At 39.1% G+C, this 24,658-nt stretch overlaps 2 protein-coding genes across 2 annotated transcripts in view; one reads left to right on the forward strand and one right to left on the reverse strand.

Annotated features, from left to right (window-relative positions):
* The window catches only part of NDUFAF2 (NADH:ubiquinone oxidoreductase complex assembly factor 2), a 72,352-nt gene extending 62,046 nt beyond the window's left edge, over positions 1 to 10,306 (reverse strand). The window contains exon 1 of the mRNA XM_075739446.1: positions 10,115 to 10,306. Within this exon, the coding sequence (XP_075595561.1) occupies positions 10,115 to 10,241 (127 nt within the window). The 5' untranslated portion in view covers positions 10,242 to 10,306. The remainder of the gene's footprint in view (positions 1 to 10,114) is intronic.
* A 145-nt stretch (positions 10,307 to 10,451) lies between these two features.
* ERCC8 (ERCC excision repair 8, CSA ubiquitin ligase complex subunit) overlaps positions 10,452 to 24,658 on the forward strand; it is a 32,037-nt gene continuing 17,830 nt past the window's right edge. The window contains exons 1-7 of the mRNA XM_075739437.1: positions 10,452 to 10,592; positions 13,372 to 13,467; positions 13,616 to 13,717; positions 18,803 to 18,926; positions 20,496 to 20,577; positions 21,226 to 21,294; positions 23,379 to 23,445. Of these exons, the coding sequence (XP_075595552.1) occupies positions 10,516 to 10,592; positions 13,372 to 13,467; positions 13,616 to 13,717; positions 18,803 to 18,926; positions 20,496 to 20,577; positions 21,226 to 21,294; positions 23,379 to 23,445 (617 nt within the window). The 5' untranslated portion in view covers positions 10,452 to 10,515. The remainder of the gene's footprint in view (positions 10,593 to 13,371; positions 13,468 to 13,615; positions 13,718 to 18,802; positions 18,927 to 20,495; positions 20,578 to 21,225; positions 21,295 to 23,378; positions 23,446 to 24,658) is intronic.

The following is a 24,658-nucleotide window of genomic DNA, read 5'->3' on the forward strand; positions in this document are numbered from 1 at the left end:
GCCTGCCAGAATGCATCCTTCCTTTGGCCTCTCCTGATCAGAAGCAAATTTCTTAGTCCCTTGATGGTGCCTCCAAATCGTCTAGACAGAGGAGGCTAATCAAATTAGTCCTTCACTTCAAGAAGGATGAAATGATAGCACCTTGTGTTTCATACACACATGGCCATAAATAATGGATACCTAGAAACTAAGATCTTACCTCCCTATTTCAGCATTTCCATTTCCTCAACCTGTCACGCTCATTTTTAAGTGTTCTTCCTTTCTGTACAACTCCTGTACTCAGAGGCAGAGCATGAAACTGATTCTTCCCTCTCCTCAAAGCAAAACAGTTCTTATCTCTGCAAATCTGACCTTAAAACTACAAAGCCTCTTATGACAAAAGCTTTATTTGGTATTTTAAAGATCTATAAAGAATAAAAAAAACTTATTGTACAAAGCAGAAGTCAGACCTAATTCCTTACAACCTTCTCTGTTCTTCAGGAGAAACTGAAAAGGTTACAGTGGCCCACAGGGTAGCATGACAACCTTGCTCAGCTCCTTTTATTTAACCTCTCTTTTACTACAGTTTCTCAACTGCATTGTTTTGTTCAGCTCTTTACCATTCTACTCTATGTTCTTTTTTAAAATAATAATGCAGCCCCTGCACTTTTATTTAAATGATTTGATTTTCTTTCTAGTCTTATTTTGCAGTAATAAACCATTTCTAAAGACATACCAAATAATGTACCAGTAAAAGTGGACATAAAAAATTTTCATCTGACAATCACAATTAATAAAGCATTTGGACAGTACTTATAATCTTGTTAATCCAAATTCATATAAATAATGAACTAGCATTAATTATACAGACATATTAGAAAATGTTTCCTGTACCAGCTACAGACATACTTCAAGTCTCTTCTATATATTATATCTGTTCTTTAGTTTGCCAGTAGAATTTCAAACTCTAAAGCTTTATACAGAGTAGGTGATTTGCTCTTACATAATGATTTTTGCCCTTCTTTTGAACCAGAAAAATAGGTTGAATTCTCCTCATATTTCAGGATAATGAAACTAAAAGCGACAGAATTTAGCCATAAAGCAGGTATGATAATATGAAGACAATCCTGACTGATACAATGATCCATGTCTGCAACACTCATAGCTGTAGTAATCATGTTCCAAGGATGAAATATGGGCAAGACTGATGGCAGTTTCATAAGCTCTATTTCTGGGACAGCTGTCCATCTCCTGCCACCATGAACCCACAACAGGCTCACCTGTGCTAACTTACCATGGTATGATGTAGTGGTGAGTCACACCACTTTTTAACGTACAGGTAGGAAACCAAAGCACAAGCAACTTCATTAAGACAATACAGCCATCCTATGGTAATTTTAACTCTTAGACAAGATATGCCTAATGAAATGTTTGTAACAACCACCAAAAGGGCTGCTATTCTGAACCCTGCAGGTGACAGCTGTTTAAGTCAGCAGGATTAACAAAATCAAGTAAGATTTTTCCAGCTATTAAAAGCATGTATCTGTCCAGCACTTCACTGTTTCTTTCTCTACACACAGTAAAAAGAAACCTATAACAAATGGAAATGAAAAATATATATGTTTTACTATCTAATTTTTGGCCATCAAACAGACCTCAAAAAAAAAAACCCAAATCATCACACACCTCCACACCTCTACTGAAAGAATCAAAACAAGTTCTCAAACCAAACCTACAATAATTAAAAGTAACAAATGTACAGCATATAAAACTCAATACTGGCAGGCAAAATTCAACAAGATTAGCATCTCAGTTTAGTATCAATATACACACTGAAAATGAAACCTGGCCGTAGCAACAGATAACGTGCAAGTTACTGCCTGTCCGTATGACTACTTATTGCTATTCCTGGTTTTCAAGTCAGTGAGATTAACATACCATGCCTGTTGTCAATTCATTTCTGGCAGCTGAAGGAAAAACATATCACTGCACCCAAACACTGTTTTTCAAATATTAATGCTTTTATAATCTGCAGTGAGCTCTTCACAGTGTAATTGCTTTCCTGCATAATGTATCACCCAGACTGAAAAGCTATTTTGTCATTCCAGAATTACTGTCCTAGAAGCTGGCAGTCTGCAATGCGAGTTTTATTTCTGTACAAACACACATACACTCAATTATTTTAGAACTAGGTTTCGTTGTTATGTAGTCTCACCAGAAAGGAATATTCAGCGAGCTGTCAGTATGCACTGCCTCTGAAACAACATTGCCACCATCTGGACAAACCTGTAACTGCCAGCTATTACTGCATGAGAGAGTAGGTATCTGAATAAAAACACTTTCTCAATACACTTATTTCCATATCCAAAACAATTATTTTAAAATTTTGTTTCATATTGATTAATCAAAATTCAAATTCTGTCTTTCCTTAGTATCTTAAAATTAGACACATAAAACTACAATTAGCTTATTAGCTTTCCACCAACACTTGAAAAACTAGCTTGCAAAAATATTTAATGTTCAGCAATATTCTGTACAACTATCTGCAACATTTGATAATCAGTTTATGAATGCTTCATACAATCAGAATGAGTTTCTGCCTCTTCCTCAGACTTCATTCCTGTTAGCGAGGAAGGTAACACTCAAAAGAAAACCATAGCTCTGACCTCAGAAAACATGCTTTGGAGATAAGATGTTGCTCCTTCCATTCTAACCTGTTTGCTATAAAGCACTACAGGAATGTTTCAGTCTAATCTTCAACATAAAATGTTACTTTATAGCAAATTTTGAAAAAAAGTAGGCACTCTCCTCTACTCTTCTGATGCACAGAAAGGCAACATGCCAGTATCTAAAACAGAAAACAAGCAGCTACAAAAACAATCACAGAGGATTCCTTTAATCTCAACAGAATTGTACATTTTTCTAACTTTCATTTTAAAATTACATATTTCTGTTGAAGTCAGGATTCAATAAGATTTAGGACATCCCACATATTTTACCAATTGAGCAATTAGTATCTTTTCCTTACACAGATTCTTTCTTATTTCCACATTTGTGGTTTGTTAAGAAAAAGACTTCACAAGGTACAGGCCTCTTACGCGAACCCGAGTGGGCATTTCACACTAACAAAAGCTTTCCCACAGAACTCAGTGCTTACACTCAATTGTTAGCAACAAAATTTACAACTGAAACTTGGTAATGCCACTTTCGTTTCAGATGGTATTTATAAGAATACTGAGAAACATGTTTAGCTTGCCAGTTTCCTTCTCAAAGCTCCTGTCATCCCAGTCTCAGGCCACATATGTCCCATAATGCAGAGTTTATACAACATATAAAAATGTACAGATACAGAATGCTTCAGGCTTTTTCCAGCTGCTCCTGGTAAGCTGCAGCTCCAAATCAAGTCAAACCTGAGTCTGCCGTTTCCCCAAAGGGAACCTTAAAACTTTTAGCACTGATACATCATCTTTTAAAGAAACTACCCTCTTGTTGCTGATCTACTGTTCCTATAAAAACTTGCATGTGCTGGCATTTCACAGAGCACTCATTTTAACTCTTAATCATTACAATACATGACAGTACAAATGAAGATATTGGAAAAGTTTAAATATAAGCTGCCCATTAATCACCTTTAGAAAAGATGAAAAATATATACCAGATCTTAAATATTTACTGACTCTTATCTTCCTGCTTTTTTTTAATAAATTGGTTATTAAGAGTCTCTATAAATTATATTCAGTGGGAAAATGGAACCAGCTATTTCCTGTAAGATACATTTTGTTGTAATAAATGCATAAACTGTATGAGGAATTTGGTTTGTAATTAAAAAAAATATGAACATTTTAAATATCACTCCATGTTCTACAACAAGAACAATTCATCATGCAGCAAAGCTATGGCAATGCCCTGACAGCATGTTATACAACAAGAAAAATAAATGCATTACATTGATAAATCTAGCCTGTTTAGTGAAATACTTGCCTGAGATACTGAAATGAGTCATCAATCAGCACTACCAAAATGTCTATTCCCATCTTCTATCACATCCAGTTTCAGGACTGGCAACTGAAAAGTCATCTCAGAGTTAATGTGTTATGCTGGACCTCTCATGAAAAGCAAGATGCAGTTGTGCTATTTAATCACTTTCACCACTTTAAGGTAATTTTGCAAAAAATACCAACTGCAGAATGTCGTTAAATACAAAATAATTTTTTCTTCTAAATGAGCCTACCTCACCATAGTGTTGAAGGTTTGACTTCACTTTGGAGATGATAATTTCTTCCCACTTGAAAGTAAAAGTCCCTGATAAACATTACACAATGTACCTTCAGTCCCACCATGTCTGAAGGTCCATGTTTTCAGAAAAGTTACTACTCTAATTCTAAATTCTTTCGTATTCCTATGGGCAGAATGGTTCCTTTTTCAGGTCTTACCCCTCTGTCCTGACACCTAAATTCTTAGGTCCTTTTCTATTTCTAGCAGTTACTTTCTTTTGCGAATCTACTATTCTCACAGTTTAGGGACTTCCAATGTTCACTTTTTCTCTTTCAAGAGAATTAACACAACCGGACTCAAACAGCTCAGTTTTACATTTTCCTTCCCTTCCTCTCCAAACTGCCAATCCTTTCTACATTCACCCAGCAGAATCTTGAAGTTCATAATTTTTTTGCCATTACTCACTAGACCTTTTTAAAATAAGGCAGAAGACCTATTAAAAATCAGCTCCTTTGCTTGTCACTGACAGCTGATACCAGTGTTTAAATCTCCGCAATGATTCCCATGATTCCCTACACCACAATGAAATACACTCAAGTTGCTAGCTCTTCTTCTAATAACCTACTTATTCACAAACAAGTCAAAATCAGGAATGCAAGACAACTTTCCTGTGACTACAAAGAGGCAACAGTGGTTTCAGGGTACAGTTGCTACATCTTGAAATTGACCCGGACATCCCAGACACTATGATGTTTGTGAGACTATGCCTATGGTAGTGATGTGATCCAAAGCAAGTGTTGCTTTGTAGTGAATCCTGCGGTGCCTCGATTTACCATGTACTGATTCGGATCTCAAAGTAGTTTCTGCATGCACAACTTGCTTTTTTTAAGAAGAAATCCTCACTCATAAAACATCTCAAAAATTAACAGGATATTAGGCACCAAAGCAATGTGAAGGCCACACCTGTAGCTTTAGTTAACACTTTTTACCTTTTTTTAGAACTTCAAATTACATGTGTTGTAGACACTCAGTCCTTGGAAAAGGACTAAATTTAATCCAAAGTAAACTCTGAAGCACGTATGATGGAGGTGTGAGGAAACTCAACATCAACCACTTGGATCCACTGATCTGCTCCGACCACTTCTTGCTAATTCAGACAGACAATGACCTAGGGTCCAAGAGCACACTGGACTCTGGACTGAGCATAGGAGGGAGCAATTCACAACTGAAATAAACTAAACATTAATTCTTTGCACCATACTCTCCATGTATTTCTATTCTAAACCCCTGTCAAGGACCGGGCAGGGCAAAAGAAAGCTGTCAGCCAGCTTTCGTCTAAAGCACAAGAAGGCATAGATACTACTTAGGCCATCCTGGTCTGAAACAAAGCCCAGCCACAGGCCGGGGTCCTGATAGACCTACCACGTCTAGGGCATGAAAGAGAAAGCAGCACAACAGCTGAGTCTACAATGTTTCCTCTACAATTAATTTTTTTTCCACTGCTGTTCCCATCCTGCACGGGTCACTATATGGTGAGGACATAGGGTAAGGCATAAACTATGTTTGCTGCAGATTTTCATAATGTACAACAAATAATCCTCTCCAACACTTAAAAAGACAGCATTGCTTCAATATGGTTATACTCCACACTTGTAAATTCCTAACTTCTTTAAAAAATGAGCTTCAGAAATCTTCGTTATGTGTACACTTTATTTTCTACAGACAAAAATAAATTTCCTTCCCCATCCTGTATCTTTAAACTTCTTTCCAAGCTTCAAATGCCCCCAAGTCCTGGTGTGACCCTGTTGTACACAAGTGTGACAAGCACAGGATCTCTTCAAAAGTGAAAGCAAGGTAGCTACCACAACCCAAGGCAGTGAGTGTAACCACCTGCGATCACTTCCCTAGCCAGTGGATGGGTAGTGACAGAATAAACTGATTTATCCTCAGCCGCAGAAGTAAAAAGCACAAATTACAGCCAAAATGAGTCACCAGTGGGTGGGGAAATTGAACAGATACAGAACCTCCTACATCCAAGTAACCCAAAGTCACAAGGGACTGCCACAAGAGGCTGGCTTGGTTCAGTGAAGGCTGTATCTTCAAGTAAGAGTAACACACACTCATGAGGAAGTCCATTTTGCAAGAAAAGTGGGTAATGGTCTGGAAAGGTGGAAATGGAGGGAGAAAATGGGTATCAAAATTAAGAGAACACAGAAATGAAATTTATAGCAGTACTAATACCATACACGCTATACTACAGAAAGTTTGTCAGTTGTGTAGATCCATTTTCTGAGAGCCCTTTAACCACTAAATTGTATGCTCTTTGTTTAGATATAAGCAAGGCTTGACCTCAGCTGATGCCTCACAGTTGAATCGCCAAAAGATGCTCACAGCTACTCCCCGTTTCCTGCTGTACAGTTTGACCTGAAAATTTAATAAAAATACTTTCTTGTTCATCATGCAAATCAGTAACAAAAATCAGTTAGTTCTGGAATACGACAGACAGCTAGCGGTTCCCTCTGGATACTCCCCTCCAGCTGACAGGGTAACATTTCTGACTATTCCAAGAACAGTTTCCAACCTGTTATGCACCCACATAGCAAATTCATAATCCACAGTCTTAAATTTTGCACACAAAATGTCTAAAAAAAAAAATCAAAGTATTGTCCACTCAGAAAACAATTTTGATAAGAGCCTGTCTTGTCAAATCAACAATTTCACATTGGTTTTCACTCACTACCTTGTGAATATATTTATGAGTTACTAGTTGTTCCTCTATTTTTCTACCACCCATGTCTGACTCATGGAGGGTTTTTTCATTTGAGGTCATTAAAAACTCATGATGTAGCCAGGTTAATTTATTGCTATACTTCTTAGCCTTCGTCCACATTAGGGTAGTTTGTGCTTGTGCCTTTAACAGTTGGTGGAGGTACAGGTATGAATTGTCCCACACACTGTTTAGTGAGTAGTGGGTCTATCTAGACATTCACAGGATCTCTCCTTATGCATTTTCTGAATTTATTGAAGCCTGTTTTCCTGAAGTAAGCTGTTTTCATTCTACTTATTTCCCTCACTTTCTAATGATTGTTACACCCCACATCTCATGGCCAAGTGCCTCTGATTGTAATAGTGAGTTCCACCAATTAATATAATACAGAAGAAATCAACAGAATAAAAACCAAAGTTTGAACACTTCCATGAAAAAGTTTCACCATCAATTTCTTCTTCCTGTGGGGAAGTCTTGCTTATTTCATTCAGAGTTCTTTCATTCTGCTGATGCTGAGGGGTTACAGTTTTTAGATCATCGAAAGCAGCAGCTAATGCACAGTGTCAAATACACATCAGTAAATTAAACAGAGAACAGAATTTTCTAAGTAGTATTTTCACACAGAATTCTAGTAGTAGTATTTTTCATATGCACTCTCCTGTTCTCTAGTTACATAAAAAAGGAGAATGAGGGAGAATTAACTGACTGTGAATGAACACATTTATGGAAGATGTGGTATTACTTTTGAATATCTCAAATTTCAGTTTGTAAAGCAAAATTGTAATAACCTTTCCCTTACTTTCATTCCAAAGACAGAGGAGAAGCATGTGAAGAGTGAATAAAACATTAGCCCTTTGCTAGATTTTTTTTTTTCTTATTCTGCTTTTTTTTTAAAAAAAAAAATACATGATTTTTCCCAGATAATATGCATTTGACTGGATCAGCTCAAGGAATTAAAAAGCTTAATAGCAAACTACTAGAAAGTAGAGGAAAACTGAGGTGAATATGGTTAGGAAGTATTAGAGACTCTGTAAAAGTTTTAGCTCTTGATTTTGTTTCAAGACATCTTGTATAACCTTATGCTATCTAACAGCTCATCTTGATTCCCACTTCTGTGCCAGTTTTAGCTTACAATTTAGTCTTCATCAAGTCATTTGAATTCATTCTACTATTATATATTCTACTGTTTTCTCTAGGAAGGTCAAATAAAAGATAGTGAAAAGTTAGCAGCAATGAGAAAGAAAGTAAGAGGAAGAAATCTCTCCCTTTTGGTGGCAGTAAAACATTGCACCAGTGCAAGCTGGTGGTGCTAAACTTTCAACAGATCAAGACAAAAAAAGTAAGACAAGTGGAAGAATGACAGAAGAAAATCTACTAACAGAGGAGTACTGATAATTCACAGTAGACCTGCATTGTGTCACCTGTATCACTAAAATACACTTCTGTACCTTAATATCTATAGAAGCACTCTTCTCACTCACAGCAGAGTTGCAACTGCAAAGCACGTAAGAGTCAGCCCCCCCTGCTCAAAGCAAAATCAGCACAACTTCACCTCTGAAGTTTTATACTCAGTATTCCTACAGCTCATCTGAAGAAAAACTGAGAAACATAAAGGCTACTGCAATACAATTAATTCATTACTAACTTTAAAAGCCTCTTATACTGTACTCCTGCTGAGTTCAATAGCTATGTCCCACCTCCCCTGCCCTCTTACTGGCACTACAACTACTGTAAAGTTCTAAATACAGAGATCAGTCTTAAAGTCTCAGCAGAGGGCTTTCACTGTAAAAGGCATGCCAGCATAAATTCAAATATCCAGAAAAAGACTGCATGCATTTCTGATAAAACAAGTCATTTTTACTGGTAAATAAGGACTGACCCTTCAATAATCATGCACAAGAAATTTTTTTACTGCTTCCCATATGATAGAAGACACAGCTTTTTGTACACCCCTCATAGTCACCATGAACCCCAACAGTGAGAAGACCAAAAGCTGCAAGCAAGATGCAGGAAGCCTGGAAGTGTTACACTATCATATTAATCCAGAGGAAAAACACACTGCTGACAAAAGGGAGGGCACATCACCTTCCCAGACACCTATTTGAGCAGATCAGCTTTAAGTCACTGCCCGTTGTTCATGAAGTCGCACAGCAAAACAGGTCAAGGGAACTGCTCTGAAGGCAAAATATCTCCAAATGACATTACATGTTTCTGAAGGGAAGGCGTGCGCCCCTTCCTTCCCTTCCCTTTAGGAAGGGTACTGACTTAAGTGACTGCACAGCCTCAGATCTTCTGTTTCTTCTTGTGCTCTGAAGAGTATCAGGTAGAAAGGCTCCACAGCCTGGGGGTGCCCCAGTTGATGAGGTCATACAAAACATGCTTCTGCTGGGAGAGGAAACAGGTCTGTAAAACATTGCAGCACGTGCACTTGGACACCTTCAGGGAAGCTGCCATCAATAAATTATATATAGCTGTGCAGCATAAGCATAGCCGTCTGTACAACGATGTAAGGATATGGTCTAGGAGCACCCGGGCTCCTGGAACACCAGCAGAAACCTAGAAAACTATTATTTCCTCAGGAGTGCAGCAAACATACGTACATGAATTCATCTAAAAAGATATCCAGATGTGCTCTGCATTATTAAGAAGAGTCAGTTTGTTTATTGCTGCCTACCTACCACCCACAGGGTGATAGCTACGCTCCAAAATCTTTTGATGACTGGCTTTAGGGGGGGTTTTCTTGCACCGGAGCGTCAGCCTGATGAGGAAACCGAACGTGGTTTTCGAGGGGTGCCGCCCGGAACGGGCCCACTCCCGGTCCCCTCAGCAGCTGCAGCCTTTCCTGCACGTAGAAGTCGCTCTTGTGTGTAATCGAGCAGCAGCGAAGCCGCCCCGCTGACTACTGACACCAGCAACACGGTCACCGACCACGCAGCACCGCGCTCTGCTGGGCCTCGGCGCTCTCCGCCGGCGGCCCGGGGCTGCCGGGCGGCGGAGAGCGGCAGCACGCCTGGGCGCTCGTACGCGCACGGCTCCCGACGCACGTCTGACTTCAGCCACCAGCAGCCACCGCCGCCACCCGCCCGCCAGGCCCCCGGCCGCGGCCCCCGCCAGCGGGCGGCCCCTCGTCCCACCGGGGCGGCCCGTGCCTACCTGCGCGGGTCTCGTGCTTGGGCACCCGGTAATATTTGTTGCCGAACTGGTCGGTGCCCACCAGCTCCTTGGCGGGCCCCAGGAGCCGCAGGCGCAGGGCGCGCAGCACCCGCCAGGGCCGGCTCATCCCGGCGGGCCGCGGGACCCTGCCCCCAACAAGGTCGCCGCCGCGCGTCAGGCCCCGCCCCCGGCGGGTGCGTCACGTCCGCGCGCGCCGTCCTACCCTGCCCAGCTGACCACGCTCACGGGCGGTCGCGTTGCCGGCCCGAGTCCGCCCATCGGTGGCAGGCATGCCAGCAACGTCGCTCGTCATTGGTGCGAGGTCGGCCTGTCCCGAGCCAATCCCGGCCACCCCTGGCCCAAGATGGCGGAGAGGTGTCGAGTGGATTCGCGGTCCTGCCATGTTGGGGTTCATTTCGGCTCGTCAGGCTGGGCTCGACGATCCAGTGCGACTGCGCCGAGTGGAGTCTACCCGGAGGTTAGCGGGGACCGGCGGGGAGCCGGGACCGGGGCGGGGCTGCGATGCGTTGCGAGGTCCCGGAGCGGCCGCCTCAGGTGCTGCAGCCCCTCGCTCCGCCCTGCTGGCGAGCCCTCGCCCGGCCCAAGCTGGGCCGGCCTGAGGTGGGGTCCGGGGCCGCCCTCGGGCCCGCTCCGACGGAGAGAGCGGAGCTCTGCCCTGCTGCTGTCCTGCTGTGTGCTGCGGCGCGGGGAGCCGGAGCGGAGGAGCCGGCGCTCCCGGGGCCGGCCTGTGCTCCTCGCAGAAGCTCCTGCGTGTCTGCCGAGCCTCGCCTCTGAGTTTCCCATGGGGTTTTTTTGTTTGAGTGTGGGGATTAGTAGTCCTGGGGTGAGCCGAGTAATGCTGTTTTGGTTGGCTGAGTAGGCCTGTACCTCAGTATTACTGCCCTTGCTACCTTAACGGTTTCACCAGATGTTTCAATTTTAATGGGGCTGTGCTCTGCTTTGTGAAGAAACAAGATTTACATGATGCTTGTGTGCCCACTTCAGTTCGTCCTCCCTCTTTCCAAAACGTGGCCTGTTGGCAGGTTGCACAAGAATCAGATGTAGGGTTTTTGTTAGGTTCCCAACATCTTTTGTGGAAAGTGGTGACTGCATAGAGAGGCTTACTAATATTACTGCTAAAGGTTGTAATGTCACAATGTTTGTTCTTTATCAGCTGGTGAGTTTTGCAGCTGTAATTCAAGATAAATCCAATAAAGCCAACCCCAGTTCAGTCATTCACACAACTCCATCAACAGGAAGGATTTGTGTTGATGATTTATCCATATAATGATGTGGCTTTTGTGGCTATATCATCGTAAAAAGATTCTCTTTAAAATTGAAATTAATTTTGGTGATTCAGGAAGCTCCTTTCTGTAACCACTTAGACAACCCAGGTACATCTGTTTTGTGCCCTCAGCATTCATGTAGTCTTCAGTGTTAAGAATGGAAGCACAGTGGGCACAATATATGTTACTTGGTGTCGTGGTTTTACCCCAGCCGGCAGCTGAGCACCACGCAGCCGCTCGCTCACTCCCCCCCATTGGGATGGGGGAGAGAATTGGAAAAGTGAAAGTGAGAAAACTCGTGGGTTGACATAAAGACAGTTTAATAGGTAAAGCAAAAGCCACAAGCAAAGCAAGGAATTCATTCAGCACTTCCCATGGGCAGGCAGGTGTTCAGCCATCCCCAGGAAAGCAGGGCTCCATCACGCGTAACGGTTACTTGGGAAGACAAACGCCATCACTCCAAAAGTGCCCCCCCCCCCCCCCCCCCCCCCCGCTTCCCCCAAGCTCCTTATAAACTGAGCAGAGCATGACATCATATGGTGTGGAATATCCCTTTGGTCAGTTTGGGTCACCTGTCCTGTCTGTGTCTCCTCCCAACTCCTTGTGCACCCCCAGGCATCCCGCTGGCAGGGCAGTGCAAGAAGCAGAAAAGGCCTTGGCCCCGTGTAAACACTGCTCAACAATAAGTCCATAGAACAAAAACATCTCTATATTATCAATGCTGCCTCCAGCACAAATCCAAAACATATCCCCACACTAGCTACTATGAAGAAAATTAACCCTCTCAGCTGAAACCAGCACACTTGGACAACTGTCTACCTAACATTTCCTTTCCTAAACATTTTATTTTTAACTTTAAAAAGAAATAATCTATAGTCTTCAGTAGATTGTATTTATAACTACATTTTAAAGTCATATGTTTTAAAAAAATTCCTCACGAGGTTTATTGCTTCAATAAAATTCAATCTTGAGCTCAAAAGTTTTAAACTAGGTATCTTGTATATGTTAAAATTCTTATTCTAGGTATTCTTGCATAATTACATTTCACATCTTTTAAAAGAGCTTAAATGACTTGCTGCTTTTGAAGCATGCCTACAGACATGCTGTTGGGTGTCTGCCTGTAACAGCCTAAGCTTCTCACATAAAGTTTTTTGCCACTCAAGCTGAAGCAGAGTAGAGGCACTCCACTTTACAGCTTTTCAGTGATATACTTAGTTAAGTTTTTGTTGATAGTGGGTTTTACAAAATAGTGCTGTAAGAAGCACTGATCATCTTGTAAGGCTGATTTTATATCAAGCAGCATGGTTTAAGGAAGCAGAATTTGTCTTTTTTTTGCCTATGTAATATTAGCATATTTAAAGATACAGGCTACTACTAAGTAGTACAAGATACTAATGGCAGCTCAGTAAAGTTGTCTTGGAAGCTTCATCATGTGGATAGCATAGTTTTTATTTAATGTTACAGAAAGCATAACACAAACATTGTTTCCTTAAAGGAAATACTGTGATGTGTTAAAGTAAATGAATCCGTCCACTAGGTGTCTGTAGTTCCAAGTGGGATGAAGCTTAGAAGGGTGGTACACGATGGGGCTTCAGAGGGACTAGTATTTGTGGTGACTACAACTGCTGCTTAATGTTTCTTTTGCTCAGTGTTTTCAAATTACATTCTGGTTTTTGTTTCATATGTTGACCCCAAATGCAGTTTTGCTATTTCTTTGAGCCTGTTTTCTGTATTTATTTCTCTCTTACCATCCAAAGAACATAAAGACTAAAATATTTTTTCTGCCAACTTCACAGGACTTATTTCCAGCCCTGTGTCATGTCTGCGAGTCTAGTTTTGCAAAAAATAATGGGGATGGATTAAATGCATTGAGGAAGCACAAAATTATGATTTGAGCTGTTGAACGCTACATAGTAGCGTCCTGCAATTCTGTTCTTGTTGTTCATATCTTTTTTTTGTTGTTGTTTTAAGGGTTCTAAGTTTGGAATTAAATAAAGATAGAGATGTGGAAAGAATACATGGGAGTGGTATCAACACCCTTGATATTGAGCCTGTTGAGGGAAGATAGTAAGTATATACTGAAGTTGGTAAAAATGTGTATGAGAATTTCACTGTGTTTTGGTACTATGGATTTATTTTCTTGCTGAACACTCAATTGTATTGAGCATATGAGATCATGAGTGTTGTAACTTGTGTGCTTTATTATCACTTTCAGCATGTTATCCGGTGGCTCAGATGGTGTTATTGTACTTTATGACCTTGAAAACTTGAGCAGAAATCCAAGTTATACATGTAAAGCACTTTGTTCTGTGGGAAGGTAGGTATTCAAAAATTCTATTAAAAGTTCATATTGATAGCTCTTGTGTGACTAGCATTAAATTCACAAATTAATGTGTGTTCTTATGTCTAGGATAAAAAGACTCTAGAAAATAGTGCCAGAAATCTTTGAAAGCTAGCACGATGCATGATGCTTTTTTTTTTTTTTTTTGCATGCCAAAAAACAAGAAACTTTGTGAGGATTTATGTGATTTATTAAGTAGCAGGAGCTAATTGTTTTTTCTTGATTTGTCTAATGCAGCAGTTACGATATATACGCAATGGCCCTCCGATATTGTTTGAGTAGATCTGTGGCACTTTGAAAGTTAAAATGGAGAGTGTTAATTGTACACATATGGAAACTAGAGTGGCTTGTGTTGCTGTAGACCCCACAAAAAAGTCAGAGTTAGTATTCCAATCTCATGTTTTAACACTAGAAGAAAGACCAAAAAAAAACCCCTAAAACCCTAACTGTCTTCCAGGTCACAGTTCCTCACCTGTGAGTTTTCTTATTGTTTCATGTTGAAATTTGCTGACTATGCCAATAACTATCAGAAAATAATGTTGGGACCGTTGTAGAAATATTCCTTGTGTCCCCCAAATACATATAATATATATATCTTTCAATAATTATGTGTTTAAGCAAAAGTAAAATGATCTTTGCATAACTCTGTTTATGTCATTGGAAAAAATTCTAATGCAGATTTGAAGTTGTTGGTTTTATTTCCTCTCTCCCTGCTCCCAGCTTTACTAATAGCTATTTTAAGTTCACCAGGTGTTCACCAGATACAGAAGTAATTAATACAGAACTTCTTAAGAACATGTTTGAATGAAGACAGATGTGTTACTGACAAAAATATGTTTCTGAAGAACAGGCTGCTGTTCTTTATATGAACATCTATATGAAGACTCAAAGCTTTTATTGATTTTTCAGGCTTTCCTTGCAGGTAGTATAAATTTGTCCATTATAGCCATTAATCTATAGCCATCTATCTAGCAAAAACTGTTTTTTCCTTGTGTTTAATAGTAAGGTTATCTAGACTTTATCTGAGGCTTATAATAAGATATACCCTACTGTGTGGAAGATCAGTAGCTACATTTTCCCCTTACTTTTTCCCGGTCTTCAAATTATTTGACGTCTAAAAGGTTCATGAGTAAGGTCAACAAGAACAGAACAAGTTTTTAACAATAAAAGGCTGAAATGGTATCTTGGACCATAAGAAAAAAAAAGGGTGATAGAACATGCATCAAAAGAAATGGCTAGGAACAGAATCTACTGAAAGTAAGCTCTATGGATAAGTGTTAATGGCTGGGACTTCTTCAACAAAATTAATTAAAATTGTAATTAAGAATAAGTAATGACTGTACATCCCCAAATCTCAAAACCGAAATGATTTCTGAAACAATACAGCAAAGTGGAGAAATATAGGCTGAGAAGACACAACGTAAAAACTGGCAAATCTGTGCTAAAATCATGCTATTGTTAACTTCACTTAGGTCAGTAGAAATATTCCATATTTGAAAATTCTGTTTATGAGCAGTTAGATGGTAGTTTGTTTCTTGAGTAGGTGTTAATTTGCGTAGATGCATCTTTTATTTCTTATCACTTGGGTAGAGGCATAAATTGTGCTAGCAGAATCTGATTTTGTGACACAATATTCTAAATGATGGGCTTATTAGTATTGCTTAGAGTAACTGTAGTATGTTTTTTGCCTCAATTATTTATTCCCAGTATTCATGTAGCTTCTTAGTATGTTTTAAATACTTATTATAGCTAATTAGCTACAGATGGAGCTTCAGATATTGGAATATTATTCATGCAGAGTTCCTGACACCATAAATCAACATATAACTACCAGTAAGAAACACTTTCTATCTCACTATCTGGCTTCTGTCTTTGAAGCATATGATAACGACGTGTTGCAAAAGTTTGCCTGTGTTCTAAGTTTGCAGGGCACAACACAGCTCTGGTCTCAAAGTTGCTTAACAACTAACCTCTTGGTAGAGGCCCTTTCAGACTATTTCTGATTAGACTCTGAACTGGGCCTGATGAGGGTCCAGTAGTTTAGAACGTCAGAGGAGATAAATCCTGATAGTAGGCTGTGATTTACCTAGTGTTTCTCATCTAGAATGTAGGGCCACTCTTGCAAAAAACAAGAACTTTCCTTGTTCCACTAGGAGTCGACGCACCGAGCTTTACATGGTTTCCTATGATCCATGCTGTCTTCTGACAAAAAACAGCATTTAAGAGTAACCAAACAGTACCAGCTTCTAGATAATATATAGCTGATGCTTATATCTAAGGTAGTGTCCTCTACTCAAAACCTGTCTAGGAAGAATGGGTGGCAGTGACCTTACTATCCACGGAATTAATTCTATATTTTTCTTTGGTAGAAAAGGTTAGGATATTCAGAGTAATGGGGGAAAATAGAATGAACTAGGAATAACATACAGCCCTGAGGAAAAAAACCAGGCTGAATAGCATATGGCCACTGTTAATCCTAGCCAGATCAAAGGTGATTCCTACAGAGCTACTCAAAGAGTTTTTTAGTTCATTCCTCAGCCCTTTGGATTATGGGAGAATTGATTGCTCTGGTGCTGTGCTGAATACAGTCCAGTGTTGTGCACTTAAATTTATTGTACCAGGATGATTAGTTCCATGAGTTCAGATTTTTCTGCACAGTGCCTACAAATGCCTCTTCAGGAGTAAGCTCACGCTGAGTCAGGCTTGATTTTTCTGGCACTGCAGGTACTTGAGATTTTTAGCTTATTCTACCACCCGTAGAAAAAATGCACAAAATCTGTTGATTTTTAGCCCCGGGGCAAAGTAACGGGCCATTCACATACCAACAGGGTATGCCTCAGAGATAAGCAATTGTCCTGGTTTCAGCTGGGATAGAGTTAATTTTCTTCCTAGTAGCTGGTATAGTGCTGTGTTTTGGATTTAGTATGAGAATTATGCTGATAACACACTGATGGTTTTAGTTACTGCTAAATAATGCTTATACTAAGTCCGGGACTTTTCAGCTTCCTGTGCTCAGCCAGTGAGCAGGTGCACAAGAAGCTGGGAGAGCACAGCCAGGACACCTGACCCAGGCTGGCCAAAGGGATATTCCCCACCACAGAACATCATACTCAGTATATAAACTGGGGGGATCGCTGTTCAGGGGCTGGGCATCAGTCAGCAGGTGGTGAGCAATTACACTGTGCATCACTTGTTTTGAATATTCTTTTATTATTACTGGGGGGATTTGTTTGGGGTTTTTTTAATCTTCCTTTTCTGTCCAGTTAAACTGTCTTTATCTCAGCCCATGAGTTTTACTTTTTTCTGATTTTCCTCCCCATCCCACTGGGTTGGGGGAGGACTGAGTGAGCAGCTGTGTGGTGCTTAGTTGCTGGCTGGGGTTAAACCACAACGGCAGTGCAGGCATTATTAAACTAAGCTCAACAGTTGCTCAATAGCTCTTGCTTCGTATTGCCAGTGTTGGCTTTTGTGCTTTCTAGCAACCCAAGTAAGCAGAAAAGTTTACTAGCTTAGGTGTAGTGCCAGATCTATACAGAAGATCTGCGTCTCCATTTACACAATGATACCCCTGCAATACTTACCGCTTTGGAGGTCAGGACACTTGAGAGAACAATGCAAAGATGAGAGCTGTAGTGAAGAAATCTCATGAGCCCTTCACTAGCTGCAGATGGAGCCAGTTGGACTATTTTTGCATGTGTACTGCCTCTGGCTGGAATGGAGTTAATTTTCTTTATAGTAGATTTATAGTATTTTCTTTATAGTAGCTTGTATAGTGCTATGTTTTTGGATTTGTGACCAACCTTCATAACACACTGATGTTTTAGCTGTTGCTGAACAGTGCTTGCATAGTGTCAAGGCATTTATTCCTCACTCTGCCCCCTCAGCAAGTAGGCTGGAGGTCAACAAGAGGCTGGAAAAGAACACAGCTGGGGCACCTGACCCAAATTGATCAAAGAGATACTGGTATTATAACATACAATGTTATGTGCAGCAATAAAACTAGGGGCAATTTTCCAGGGGTTGCCATTGCTCAGGATCTGGCTGGGCATTAGTCAGCCTGTGGTGAAGGATTGCTTTTGTGTCACTTGTTTTTCTTTTTTTTTTTTTTTTTTTTGTGTGTGTGCTGTTTTGTTTCCTTTTACTTATTAAAATGTCTTTAACTCAACCCACAAGTTTTCTCACGTTTGCCATTTGGATTCTCTTCCCCACATCCCACTGCAAGGCAGCAGTAAGTGAGCAAGCGGCTGTGGGGGTACTCATCTGCCTAGGGTTAACCCACAACAGCACGGTACTTCTGAGTCTGGGAGCATGGGTTTGGGCCCTGAAGCTGGATCCACGTGGATCCAGCTCAGATGTGAGTGGCCTAGCAGGTATGTGAAATGACCTGTGTTGTTCAGAGCCTTGTCAGTTGAATCATATGCTGGAGCTGTCAAGGTTGTCTCTGGTGTCCCTTCTTCCCACCACTGTTAATGTATTATTAATTATATTGCATTCTGTTACTATGCGTAGTTGGGTTGAAAGTTTCATACTGTTCTTCCTCTTTCATTTCTGAATGCAAAAATAATTAACTCTCTGTAACTCAGTCCACTGCAATATGGTGACTTCAGTGTACATGAACTTCCAATAACTATGTAGCTGTAATTATTAGCTAATAATCACAAATTTTTTGAACTGTATATGTGATTGTGTTTTTCAGTGGGATTCCACAAGCATAAATGGTTTCTAGTGTTAGATCCTCACTTTAAACATTAGAATTTAAGAATTTCAACAGACATTTTAAATGTCTTTTAAGTGCCTTTTATGGCTCAGACTGTCTTAACTTGAGACATGCTACAGATACCGTCATTTTAAAAGGTAAATGATCTGCAGTTTCTTGAAATGAAGTCTCTTCAGAGTAATTAACATTGGTTGATCGAAAATTGAGGCACTGAAACAACTAGTTCTTGAAAACTTCAATACAGATTAAAAAAATGTATAAACTATGTTTTCAACTTGCTATTGAATATCAAGACAATTGTAAGATTATTATCAAGAGACTAATCAACTTTTCCTTGATTTTAGGAGCCATCCTGATGTACATAGATTCAGTGTGGAGACAGTCCAGTGGTATCCTCATGACACTGGCATGTTTACATCCAGCTCATTTGATAAAACCTTGAAAATATGGGATACAAATACTTTACAAGTAAGAGAGAATTTCTACAGCTTGCAGGCTTTTTTGTATACAGATTATTCATCCCACATCTGCAGTTCACCCAGAGCTCAACAGGACCAAGCATCCAGAAGGATGAAAAACAGCCAATTGTTAGAACTGCAGGTGCACCAGAGGGTGGTGTGATTCTGGCATTCACGCATACCTTGGTGTGTGCCTCTCTGTTTCTGAAGACACGAATGTCTAATGTGTATGAGAGCTTGGAACCCTGGGGACAATTCCATTCTGCTTTTGCTGTGAACAAGAGTACAGCTAGGTGAATTTATGCTATGTAAACATGTCTACCAAGGACTGGTCTAAAGTTCATTCTTGGGAATTGTTGAGTGTGATGGTAGTATACAGCAGGGCTCGCTATTTTTAGTAACCAAGGCCTAAATACTGCTGTTGAAGGACTGGTGGTCTTGGCATTCAGGGTCATTAGGTCCAAAATTCTGGTGTTGTAAGCACTATAGACACGGTTTCTAAGAATTGTTGGAGAATGAGAGAAACCATTAAGAAAATGCTAACCAATGTAACTGGCTTTATTAAACCAAACAGATTCTGTAGGATTTTAGGTTGCTTTGACAATTAGATGTGAGGATTAGTGAGTCAAACTGTGAATTCTGGGCTGCAATTTATCCTGTTTCCAGTATGCATGTATTAATGGATTTACACTGATGCTATTCGAATGTTGTTTCATGCATAGTGAACGAATTTGGAAAAAAAAAAAAAAAAGAGGTCTGTCATCCTAGGGACACAACAGAGAATAAACTTTGACCTGTTTTTTTTGTGAGGTGTGAAGCTGTGTTTGCAGTTACTAAATCTCATAAATGCAAAGTTCCATTCACTTTCCAGGTAGTTCTGTGGATGTCATTTAAAAGACACAGGGTTCATGTGAAGGTTATTGATTGACCTGTTCTGCCACCAGATGGTGTATTTGAAAATACAGACAACTTAATTTTAAAGTTATTTTTAATATATATATATACACACACACACAATATTTTAGAATAAGACAACAAAACCAATTGTATCTGAAAGTAATTATACTGATTATTAAAGCGAGCATTATATTTAATTAATTTTTAACACAAGGGAGCTAATAATTCTGTATGTTTGGTTTTGGGGTTTTTTTTGAGGAATTGAAGATAGCATGTGATGTTTGTGAATGGCAAGGGGCTTCTAAATTTAAGTGCCTCTTTCCTGTTGATTTCTGTCTCCATATTATAACCTTCTTGTTTGCTGCTGTTTCTTGCTAGCTTTTTAAATTTTTTATAATTTTAAAATAATTTCCATTCATGCTTCTGATTAACCAGTTTTCATGGTCTTTCTTTTGGGTCATCTCTGAGCTCTGGCATAGTTCTAGTGCTGGAAACAGTCTTAATTTTCTTTGTGAAGTTTGTGTGATCTGATATCTAACCAGGAAAGTTATTTTTAGTATGTATATAGTAATATTTGTATTAGTTTCACTTGTAGCTGTTACTTGAAAAATACTTAATAATGAGGATTTACAGTCTGATAACATTCTTGTCACTGTGATTAATTTAATCGTTTTATTCTCAGCCTGCAGATGTATTTCACTTTGAGGGAACAGTCTATAGCCATCACATGTCTCCAGTTGCTACAAAGCATTGTTTAATAGCAGGTATGTATCTGTTTTCAAGAAATGCCCTATGTACTTTGGAGTTATAGTAAAAAGCAACTAATGTTCAGTAGGGGTTCCCCCCGCATCTTATTTTTACATAATTTGAGTCTTCATAAGACATAAGGTCATTGGTAAAATAAAGTATTATTGGTTAGTTGGATGATGTCAGTGAGAATATCACACTTGTTCTTCTGAAATAGTGCATCAGTCACTTCTCTTTCTAGATAAAAATTCGTAGCTATAATTTGGTTACCTTTCATTACATAAGTTAGCATTTTAGGGTTATTAGATCCAAACATAGAAAATTTTGTAAATGGGGGGGGGGGGGTGTTTGTGTATTGCTCACATGTACAGAATTTAACTATGTTTAGCAAAAGAAAAGTTTAAAGAGGAGATGGTTTTAATTTTTAAGTTTCATAAGTACTGTCCTGTTTGCCCTCAGTTTCTAAATTCTGCTTGTTTTTAACAATGGTAAATTTACTTGGACTAAAAATGTAAAACTATTAATAGAATGCATTGCTCTGACTAAATGAACTGTTATGTGGCTAACATTTTTCTTCTATTTCTTTGTCATTGCTAAGATTTTTTTTGTTGTTGTTCTCTCCAATACTGGGGTTTTTTTAGCTGTCTTTGTTTCTCTTGTTACAGTTGGTACCAAAAGCCCCAAAGTACAGCTCTGTGACTTGAAGTCTGGATCCTGTTCTCACATTCTACAGGGTACTTTTTAGTCTGAAACATAAATGTTAAACAATAACTACTTTGAGTAAAACAAGTCCTGTAAAGAAACACTGTGTACAATGTATTCTTTGTAAGTAACATGACTAATTTATTTATTGCCAGTTGTAAAAGTTACACAGCAGCAAAAGGTTCTTCTGGGTGTTACTCTACTGCTAATAAATTCGAAAATACAAATATAAATTAGCAGTTATTACAAATGTTTGGGCATTTCCATGACCTAATCAATAGTGATTACTATTTATTACATGCTTAAATGTAGGCATTGGTTTTCTGTTCATGGAAATTCAATGTGGGGTGTTGCTTTAAAAAAAAACAAACCACAAAAAACAACCAAAAAAAACCCCCCCTTCACTATTTTTAACAAAATATGCTGTGGAGGTGCTTGCAGGGATTTGTTTAGATGTTTGTTTATAACAAGCAAGATACTACTTGCTATAGAAGGGCAGTATCTAATCCTTTGCATTTTTTTAAATTCAGTAAACATAGGGCTTTATTGTTGCATAATCCATTACTTTTTGCGCTTAATGAGATTTTACCCTTAATGTCTCTTTTCGTAATGTTTACTTTTTGGAGTATGAGTCTATATACACGTGCTCAAGTGAAGGCAATTACAGGGTAAATCATCATGCTTCAAATCAGCAGGGCAAGAGCCAGATCTGATCTACCAACTGTACGGAAATGTTAGCTCAGACACAGCAATGTGCAAATGCAGCTCTCTTTCTTCACAGGCCAGCTTAAGTTTAAAAGCAGCCTAGGTGCTTTCATGTGATGCAGAGCTCAAGCTAGTAAGGCCTTCTGAACTGCATCAGCCACAATGGGTGTCTCAATGCTCTGGTTTTAGAAATGAGAGCACCAGTGCAGACTCAAAAATAGTTGTCTAGACACTCCGTTTGGTTTCAGCAGGACTTCTTAATTTTGATGGAAAAGTTAGTGTTTTCCAGGCACAAGCTGGTTGTGTCTTTGTACACAGCCTAGTACAGTTAGCTCAAATGCAATATCAGAGGAAGAAGTGGAAGTAGCTTATGTCCTCCACTAAACATAATCTAGTAATTCTTTACAGAACTTGAAGCACTCAGTAGTATCTTGAAAATAGTTATTTTTCAAATAGGCTAACTCTATCAGCTGAAACGGAGCTAAAGTGCTTGGCTGTAGTTTACTTAATGGATCCAAACAAATGTTTCTGCCCCGAGCCTTCTGACTGTATGCTGTAGTACCTGTATTACGGAGATTTTTTTCCATTATCCTGGGCATCATAACCCTTTGATTACTTCAGGTTATGGAAAACCAACTACTAGAAGATGTACCACAAACAAAATGGTTCACCTTGCTCTCAACTGCATTAGCGAAAATGTATTTGTATAACTTAGTTTATTTTTTCAGCAATGTCTTTATTACATGAAGCATGATTGCAATCTTTCCATTTAGGAGACCTTACACTTCCTATTGTCTGTATTTGTCTTAGAACTTTCCAAGTTTTAAAGTGTGTGTGTGTATGTATGTATGTATATGTATTACTTGCCACTCAGCTGCACTGGGTGTGACATTGCTAAGAAGACATTTGTCGTACTATCAGGACAAGAGTACTTGAGGATAAGCTGAATAAAGTTTTAATCTTAAGTACGTAAGGTAAATATATTTTTTATTAAACATTTTGACAGGACTTGAAGAAAAACAAATGGAAAGTTCCTTCTGCATGTGAGAACATCAGTGCTAGCACACAATTTTATAACAGTACTTAACAGCAACTCAGTAGCTGTGACTGTGCTATTATATGTTTTGCATGGGTAAAACAGTCTTTGTTGTCAAAAGTTACACACGTATAGTACTCCATGTATCACTTTTAGCTCACTGCAATCCCACTTGAGCAAGAGGAAGAAGTAACCTCTAGCCCAAAATAATATATTTGCACAAAATTCAAATTCATGTTACAATTTAGATTATTGTTCTGGACTGGTGGATCCTATAGAACTAAGTATTTGCTTTTACTTTTAGTTATTTATATAAAATGGTTTGTATAAATAATTTCCTATAAGGTCATATAAGCTTTTTCATATAATTTTTAGGTCACAGGCAAGAAGTACTGGCAGTGTCTTGGTCCCCACGTCATGAATATATTTTGGCAACAGCAAGGTAGAGATGTTGCTGGACTGTTATATGCACTAAAAATGTCTGATGGTAAAATTCAATATATTCATTATGCATGCTTTTTAGAATTCAAATGCACTTTTAAAGTTAATCTTTATCATTTACTTTAACCTCTTCACAGTCTTGTAGATCTTGCTTAGAAAAACTAAGCCTGAAAAGGTATCAGTGATGCTTATTTTATAGGAAAATTGAACAGAATTTTGAAATAGTAATTACATTTAAAGGTACAGGAAAATGCTAGACCATTATAGTGATACTTACTTCTTACTGTTTATTAGTGTACGCATTGCTAATCTGTTTTATAACAAAGTAAAACATGTTTAGCTCAAAATACCATCCTGCTTAATCATACTGAATTATGTCAGAGCATAGCGCAGGTAGGTTACCTGATGGGTAATAACTTTCCAAGCTGCAGTACTTCAGTGAGCATAGATTGTATGTTGATACTCCCAGACCTTTTCTGTTTTCATTCTAGCTATTTTCAGTCTAAAAGATCCTCTTGGCTTTCCTATAACTTTTGCACGTATTAGCTTTTGATTATAATGTGACGTTTCTCAGTTTCGTGGTTGGCATGTTTTTTCTTTTGAATTGCAGAGAGGAATGGCCATTTTATAAGTTGAGAGTGAAATTTTAATCAGTTGATATCAGAATTGCATGCCTTTGGCTTCCAATGCAAGCTTCTGAAAGGCTCAACACAGTTAGGAAATTTGCTAACAATGTGATGTGTTTGTTTGTTTTAGCAAATGAAAAATTGTTTGCTTGTTTTTCCACCACAAAAATAGTAGCGAATTTTATTAAATATTGACTTATTGATGTCTCCTGAAACATTTTGCTTCGAAGTCATGTAACTATAAACTGCATCTACCTAAGTTGTCATGTTGCCTTATGATAATTGCATGTTAGTGTTTCTGATGCCTCCATTACTTAATTCAGTGCTATAGTTGGACTACTGTTTCCTACTAACATAACTAGGTTTTGCCATCTACCAAGACAGATGTGGGCAAGAACTGACAACACTGAGATAATGAAGAGGTAGTGAGGAGAGACTGACTCGTACTGCTAAAAAAGGAATCTGGACTAATCTTGCGTATCACGAGATGTGACTGTTTTCCAAGACAATTGTATATTTGCTTGGGATCACTTCAGGGAAAGGAAAATAAGTTTGGGGGATTTATATGGCTTGAATGTGAAACATCTA

The sequence above is a fragment of the Balearica regulorum genome, chromosome Z (assembly GCF_011004875.1).
Source record: "Balearica regulorum gibbericeps isolate bBalReg1 chromosome Z, bBalReg1.pri, whole genome shotgun sequence".
Classification (NCBI taxonomy): domain Eukaryota; kingdom Metazoa; phylum Chordata; class Aves; order Gruiformes; family Gruidae; genus Balearica; species Balearica regulorum.